Below are 7,962 nucleotides of genomic sequence, written 5' to 3'. Positions count from 1 at the left end.
GCATTCATCTGTGGCCTTGGCAGCAGGGCGCCATGCCGTGGACTTGTCACTGCCATCACTGCAACGCATTGGTCTGCAAAAGGGATGTGTGAAGTGGTTCAGCTTTGATATCGCGCGAAGTTGTTAAAACGCAGTGCTGAACTTGCCCGTCCGTCTGAAATAACCAGGTGCAAGACAGTTCAGGTAGTATCAGTACTGGTACTGATGAAGGGCGTTGGTCTTCTTCCCACAAGGAAAAAAAAGAAGGCATTGGCCCTCAGCATCTGTGTGCAGATCCCATCACGGTTCTAACAGATTGCAACACAGCGGTATTGAAAATAAGGGAGCTCCCAGGTGAAGATTGAAGCGATTTACATGGCCAGGGCACTTGTAAAAAAGCAGAGCAAAAACTAAGGGGAAAGATAGGGCTGCCAATGGTAATGGCTGAGATTCAGATGCATCTGCCTGTCCTTGCCAGAACAGTGATAAAGAGGAGACCGATGCTGCGAAAACAAAAGAACATTTGCTTTGTATAAAAAACGAACAAACAAATTACACTGCGTGTACAGGTGTCCTCAACAACCAAACCAACAAATTCAAACATAACAAGTCCAGCAAGCTCATTTGGCTTCGCTTCTCAAACATGTTCCATACCACAAGGGAGGTAACTATAGGGTGTTGAGTGCCTTCCCTTTGCTTTGTAAATCTCTGGCAGAGTTTGGCTATGCTATGGTGATATCACCATCAGTTTTGATTAATCATGCATCAGGAGAAACAACTCTGTCAATAACCTCCATATTTTCACTTGAAAGTTGGGCAGCCTACAGAGGACAGAAAAAAAGATAAGAAAATATGGTACAGTAGTGTGAACATTCAGTTCAAACAAGGTTACTTTCTAAGCTTCTTAACACCTTTTGTTCAAAGATATTCTGAAATCCAAAAACATTTGCATTATACTCCACATAATCAAATGGTAGTTTGGTGTCATCTCCTCAAAGTCAAAATTTCGATTGTTAGAAAAAAGGTCTAATTCTGGTAGCACTGGAGAATGGTACAAAACAGATAAAATGAATGGTACAAAACAGATGGTGCAACACTTGGTTGCATTAGACCAAAAAAAGGGCACTGCAATAAAGACTTCACAATTTGCATGCTGTCAAGCATAGGTATGGAAGGGTGTGTACAATACAAGGATTGCCAAAATTGAATAAATACAAGCACAAACTGTTGCTATTTTAGTTTGGAATATCTGCATGCACATGCAAACTGCCACCTGTAAGAATATTTGATGTGACCTGAACATTTTATCTTTTAGTACATAACAATTCTACACAACAAGACAATTACTCTTTTTAATTAGCTAGATGACCCAATCTTGGGTTGCATCTACACACCACAAAATCTTGTGCCCGATGTTGGAAACAGCTCTGGCATACCGCCGACATGTGTCTATGTATCAAATTTCCAACACACGGTGACACAAACCAGTCCAAATATAAAAGCAACACCTAACGCACCTCAGGCGAGCATCTAACGGCTCTTAATATACTCTATAAAATTAAACATAAATGAATAACTGTCCACCGCCTTGCTTATCACCTATTGAGCATAGGTATACTTGTAACGATATGATATGCATAGTTAACAGCCATGTCTGATTTAGATATGGTCATGGTAGGAGCTAGGACAGACAGATGCATCTGAATCTCGGTCATTACCTCCTCCGGGGTTAGGTCCATGCCAGAACAGCCATGTATGATTTAGATGTGGGTTAGGTCCCGCAGCGCCCCGGACACCTCCTCCGGGGTGAGGACGGCGGGGGCGGGCGCGACGGAGGATCCCGGCAGTGGAAGAGACGGGTTGGGTGGCGGTGAAGACATGATCGAACCGAAGCTAGCTGATACCAAATTGTTAGGAGCTAGGACCCTACCGGGTCTAGGGCGTAGGTTGTAGGGGAAGGAGGGGGTTGGGCGTGGTGCTGCTTGCGGTCGTCGGCGGCAGGGCGCCGTCGTGCAAGGGAGAGGAGGCGGCGGCGCAAGGGCTGGAGGCCGATAGGGTTAGGGTCCGGCTCCTCTGGGAGGGCTCTTTTCACTATTTTGACCCTTTTAGAAAACTTTCGCACAAAATGAACTCCACACAAAACTATTTCACGATCTGACCCTTTTGGCAACGCCACAAGCCGTGGCGTTTCTTCTCTATCTGAAAACGCCGAGCTAGCCAGCGTTGCTGGCCTGGTCGGGAAGCTACGTGGCAGGGCAGAAACGCCAAAGTATCTCGCGTTGCTGGAAACGCCAAGCATGGCTGGCGTTGGTGCCCATGCATGAAACGCCATGGGTGTTGGCGTTGCAAGTAGCTTGCTCATATTTTCATTTACTTATGAAATGGAGCAACGCTAGCTAGTTCGGCGTTTTTAAATAGAGAAGAAACGCCACGGTTTGTGGCGTTACCAAAAGGGTCAGATCATAAAATAGTTTTGTGTGGAGTTCATTTTGTGCGAAAGTTTTCTAAAAGGGTCAAAGTAGTGAAAAAGGCCCTCTGGGAGCCGGGCAATAGATTTATTCTTATTGCTTGATTGTCATAGAGTCTTACAACTAGTATATATAACCACGATGGAAAATAAAATGGATAACTTGCGGGCTAAGCCCCTAACTAAACCTGCCCAGTGGGCCTCCTACGGGCATAAGTCTGCCCGGTCATAACAGGTCAAGTACCAAACACCACATATGTGGTATTAATCTTTTTTGGCCAATGACAAAACATGAAATTCCAGGGACAGTGTTGAACCCAGGCATCCACGAAATGAGCTATGGCCTCCTTATTTCTGGAAGCCGCATATTACTAATTATGGAGTTCCCATTATGAAGAGGGGAGAAGTTTCCACCCCTGGAGTCGATCGCATATATTCTACATACAATGCAGGGACTAGGCGCATATGTGGTATTAACATTATTGGGCCACTGACAAAACATGAAATTCCATGCAGAGTATTGAACCAAGTTATCCACTAAATAAGCTATGGCTTGCTTATTTTTAGAAGACGCAAACCACTAATTATGGAGTTGTCATTAAGAAGAGGGGAGATATTTCCACCCCTGGACTTGATCGTATATCCTAAAAATGCATGGACTAGGTATATATGTGGTATTAACATTAGTTTGCCAGTAACAAACACGAATGAGCTATGGCTTGCTTATCAAGAAGGGTGATATTTCCACCCCTGCATTTGATCATCTATCGAATACTCCCTCCGTTCCGAATTACTTGTCTTGGATTTGTCTAGATACGGATGTATCTAGACTCATTTTAGTGCTAGATACCTCCGTATCTAGACAAATCCAAGACAAGTAATTCGGAACGGAGGGAGTACATGATATACAGACTAGTGTCGAAGCAACATATGCTATGTAGGAGACAGGAGGTAAATAAGTAGAGAGGGCAACATGAGTTACTAGGCCCATAAAAGTTGGCTAAGCTATACAACTGGGAATAGGACAAGTGGACATAAGATGTCTTCAAGGTGCTCTCCCCTGTTGCTGAAAGAAAGCAGAGATCTTGACATGTGCTCCTCTAAAGTGCTGGCCCGGGAATTGGGTGAACTTAAGTGGTTTTGATACTGTTTGTCTTTCTCAAACACACACAGCACAAGGAATAACATGTGTAGCAGTTACAATTGTTTCGGTAACAATTGAGGCTGCGAGGGTCTGTTGAGCGGCTCTGGGACACAGTAGGTAGGAGTTATATGACCATTGTGGTCAGCGTGCAAGGCTGACACACTAGGACTAGGGCGGCATATGCCAGAAACAGATCTACTAGTTCGTGTCACATTGTTTAGTTTAGATTTATTTCCAGCACAAATCGTGACGAGACATGATTTATGGTGCAAATATAAGTTTACTTGCATAAGAAGCTCTGCACATGAGAAGCTCAATAAGATTATTAGGTACTACACACACTATAGTTTTCTATTTCATGCTTCGCTGAGTTTGCACAAATCGCTCTCTTTCATTTTGTTCCTCCTCACATGACCCCTAGGATCCACCATCAACTAATGATATCTGCATAACTCATATGCAAATAGACGAAAGTAAAGTTGAGATGGTGCCAAGAGAATAAATGGGAACCAGAAGATTCCATATTATTCTAATTAAAAACATTCCCAAAGAAAAGTGAGGTCATGAAAAGTAAAGATTATCATGCATCTAAACTCCACTGCAAGGGAGTTCCAACCAAATCAGCTCAAGTATCTTATGTGGCCTTTGGGGGACTCTTCGGTCCTGAGAATTATCGTTGATCCAGTCAAAGTTAGGAATGGACTGCTTTAGTGTTGCAAGCATCGTATCTTTGTTGATCACATTTGCTGGCTTACATTTTATTTCATTTCTCCGCAAAATAAGCTGCATTATATCACTAGAAGTTTTGCCCTTTAGTTGCAAACAAGGAAATCATGACCTATATATACGCATGTATTACCATATTACCAGATATCATATACCAGCATCGTAAGGGTATATTTGGTTGATAGCGATCCTTATTCTTAGAATAATTTGTATGCACTTTTGAAGCATCTCGTGGGATGTTTAAGCATGAACTATTCATTGGTTTTATCCTTTTACTTTTTTTTCATTTACTTTTTACTATAGTCTATTCTTATATTATTTTTCTCTCCCACCATGGATTCTTTGGTCGAGAACTGTCTTTGATTTTATTTTTTTACTTTATTGAATTTAAGTGGGTGCAATGAAAAAACAAATTTAACTAGACTACTTACTATTAATATTGTTTCCTTGTGTGAGTAGGAGGTTTTTGTACACGTGTCTTTAGTTTCCCTTTTATCATCTCGTCCAAGAGAGGAAGTTCTTCTAATTCTACGAAGCTTTCTAGAATCCTTTTCTCTAGAATATCAGTTAAGAGAATTTCGGATTGCCTGGTACTCCACCAATTATTAATCCAAAGTTCTAACTCTATAGGTTCGGTACACTATACATTTTGTATATTAGTGGAATTTCAGTACATCGGGTCTTTCTTAGGTCTAGATGGGAGTGAAGTAGTGAAATGGAACTAAACAAGGGCGCCTTATTTGCATTAATTATAGCTTCTTATTCATAGACAAAGTGGATTCGGAATTATCTTTCCTTCCAAGGATAACTTGTATCCACAACCTAGCCAAAGTTTGGCAAAAATAGAGGTCTATGACAGGCAGGCATAGTGGTGAGAAAATGTGGTGTGACACATCTGTGCAACCATGAGCAGTATCCACATCTTTGGTTGGATACCAACCAAACATGCCCTAATTGCAAGCATTTGAATGACCACTCAACAGAACAAGTATTTGTTTGCAACATTAATCAAGTCAACCGAACAAACATAAACATATCTAAAAAAGCTGAAATACCATATCCTGTCATTGCCAGTATTTCGTCACAGAGAACAACTTGTAGTCTAACATTATATTCATATCTCAAAAGACCTGATACTACGAGGGCAGTTTTCACTTTCATCTTAACAACAGCTCCTACAACAGATTCAGTGAAGCTATCAATGGTAGCTGTCAACTCATCACTTAACTCCTTTGCACGATTCACTTGGCACTAAACTGAAATAATGCCATTTTACCAGTGTTCCTTTTGCTCCAGTTTGGAAGCGGTCTACAAGTTACAAATATTACTAGGGCATCCTACTCTGCACTAATGTTTCCAGTTTGGGTTGCCACTTTGTAGGAGGTAAGTGCATGTACTACAGCCTCATCGCCTGCAAAACAGAACATGGAGGAGACCCACCTTGCCTAATGTGTGCTCTTAGAGACCATAACCTATTCATCTGGTGCCAGTCTCATCATGTCCAGCAATGATGATGCTATCATCTGCTATCAAAAGCTGAGATCTAGGCAGGTGTACAATAGCTTGTGGATGGACAACGTTTTCATCAAAGTACCCAGATAATGGATGGTGGATGTTCAGACTTGAGAGGAGAGCATATCTACACAAGCCAGCATCATTTTTGCTGCTGATGGCGACAGAACAGCTGCAAGACAGACGCACACAACAGCCCCGCATTTTAGCTCACCTAAAGCACTTGGCATGATATCGAACAGGCACATTCACCAGGATCACTGTACTGAGCGTAGGGTCTGACAGTCAACAAAGCTTGCACGATCTGGTAATCAGGATTTTACAGAATCTAATCATACTAATTTAAGTTGTTAACTATGTCATTGAACTGATAACGTTGTTAGCTCTAAGTTTCACTGCTTACATTATTATGTCCTCGTCATATGTTATAAGTTAGGAAAATGTTTTCAATACGGATAACATAAATTAAATAAGTTTGATACTGAATTGAACTACACAAGCTTGTATGAAAAGGTTTCATCAAAATCAATTTTCGTATATCAAAAATAAATATCACAAAGTACCTAAATATATGTAGCTTCTGTATTATTGTCAGATCCTACAATCATTTCCAGTCAAATGAAGAATGGTCCAATCTAGAGACTTAACCCTGGCAACTTTGAGCACAGCCTCCTCAACTACTGGAAACACAAACTGCTGAAGCAAGAGATGCAACGAATTTGTATATTTGTGTGTAACACAAGATAAAAGCCGGATCTGCCAACTTGCACACATTGTGCTGCCTGTCTTAGCATTTCATGATCATACTTGCAGCCATCTCACAATATCTGTAACTGTGCCCAGATCCTCCAACGCAACTGACACAAACTTCATGAATTCAGAACCCCACCCTCCCACCCTCAACGGCTGAACACACACATGACCTCTCCCTTTAGTAGAGGAGATTCAGGCCATAGTTTTGCTCAGCCGTTATGAACCCAATTCACAACCATTATTTGTTCACACTAACTCACTGTGTTTCTAACCATGGCTCTGGTTCTACAGTCTACACTCTCCACATTGGAACCAATAAAGCGAGAGATAAATGATGTGCACGTCTATACCTTTTTTTTATCTATTTACCGGCCAATGCAGCTGAAACCCCTGCACACGGCGAGCCAGGCCGCGAAGAGTACACCGAGGAGCACGAGATCCACGAGGACGATCAGCCAGAGCTGGCGCCTCCACGCCCGCCCGGCGCCACCGCGAGCTCCATGCTCCCGCTTGGGCGTCCCCCGCGCGAGCTCAGCCTCCCTCCGCGTCGCCTCCTCCGCCTCGGCCTCAGCGGCAGCGACGTCAGCAGCCTCGCGCGCGAGCGCCTCCTCGTTGGGGAACGGCAGGCGGAGCGCCAGACGCGCCATCTCTTCGCGCATCCTGAACTCGGGGAGGCATCGCAGGCGGCGGAGGAAGAGCAGGAGGTGGGACGCCGGGAGCTGCGGCGCGAGCGAGACCGCGGCGAGCGCGAGCGGCGGGGCGAGGAGAAGCGCGTGCGCCCGCCCCGCCGTGGAGTGGGTGACGTAGCGGTGGTGCGGAGGCGCCGAAGCAGCGAGCGCGGCGGCGAGCGCCGGCAGGTCGCCGGTGCCGGCGCCCCCGGCGTCCGGGTCGTGGGCGAGCTCGGCGACGAGGGCGCTGTCGCGGAAGGCGCACGCGTAGAGCAGCGGGTGCGAGGCCGGGAGCATCCGAGGCAGCTAGGCGGCGCGAGAGATTTCTCAGGGATTTGGATTCGCCGGGAGGCTGGGCGAACAGGGGGACTGCACAAGGACAGGAGGTGGAAGAAGCCAGACTGGAGCGTTGTTTGATTTGAGTTCTGTGGAATGGGTACTAAAATTCTTTTGAATGCTTCTTCATGGAAATCTAAAATGGTGTTTCGGAAGTCCTATCTATAATATCTAAATAGTTTATTTTCATCATCTGGTTTCTCTAACCTCTCGTGCTTTCACATCATTTTAATTTTTTTTTGCCATTTGATTGACCATATGTTGCTAAGATCTGCGGCAAGAGTGAACCCCGTGTCTGCTTGACGCCCCTCCTGTTCGCTCCTCCTTCCTGGACCTTGCAGAAGCGGAAGCGAACTTTCTCCATCTGAAACGTTAGA

The 7,962-nt window shown here is 44.3% G+C and overlaps 1 protein-coding gene across 1 annotated transcript; it reads right to left on the bottom strand.

Annotated features, from left to right (window-relative positions):
• Positions 1-483: 483 nt before the first annotated feature.
• LOC125543476 lies at positions 484-7,685 on the bottom strand. The gene is made up of 2 exons (XM_048706839.1): positions 6,932-7,685; positions 484-800 (listed from the first exon to the last, which is right to left on the bottom strand). Exon 1 carries the CDS (start codon positions 7,544-7,546, stop codon positions 6,947-6,949), a length of 600 nt encoding a protein of 199 aa, XP_048562796.1. The 5' UTR covers positions 7,547-7,685; the 3' UTR covers positions 484-800; positions 6,932-6,946.
• Between the last annotated feature and the right edge of the window lie 277 nt (positions 7,686-7,962).

Source organism: Triticum urartu, chromosome 3, assembly GCF_003073215.2.
Source record: "Triticum urartu cultivar G1812 chromosome 3, Tu2.1, whole genome shotgun sequence".
Taxonomy (NCBI): domain Eukaryota; kingdom Viridiplantae; phylum Streptophyta; class Magnoliopsida; order Poales; family Poaceae; genus Triticum; species Triticum urartu.
Note: the sequence above shows the minus strand (reverse complement) of the source record. Positions and strands in the feature narration are given on the sequence as shown.

Coding starts and splice junctions, on each gene's coding strand:
- LOC125543476 (XM_048706839.1), bottom strand. CDS start 7,546: ATGCTCCCGGCCTCGCACCCGCTGCTCTACGCGTGCGCCTTCCGCGAC.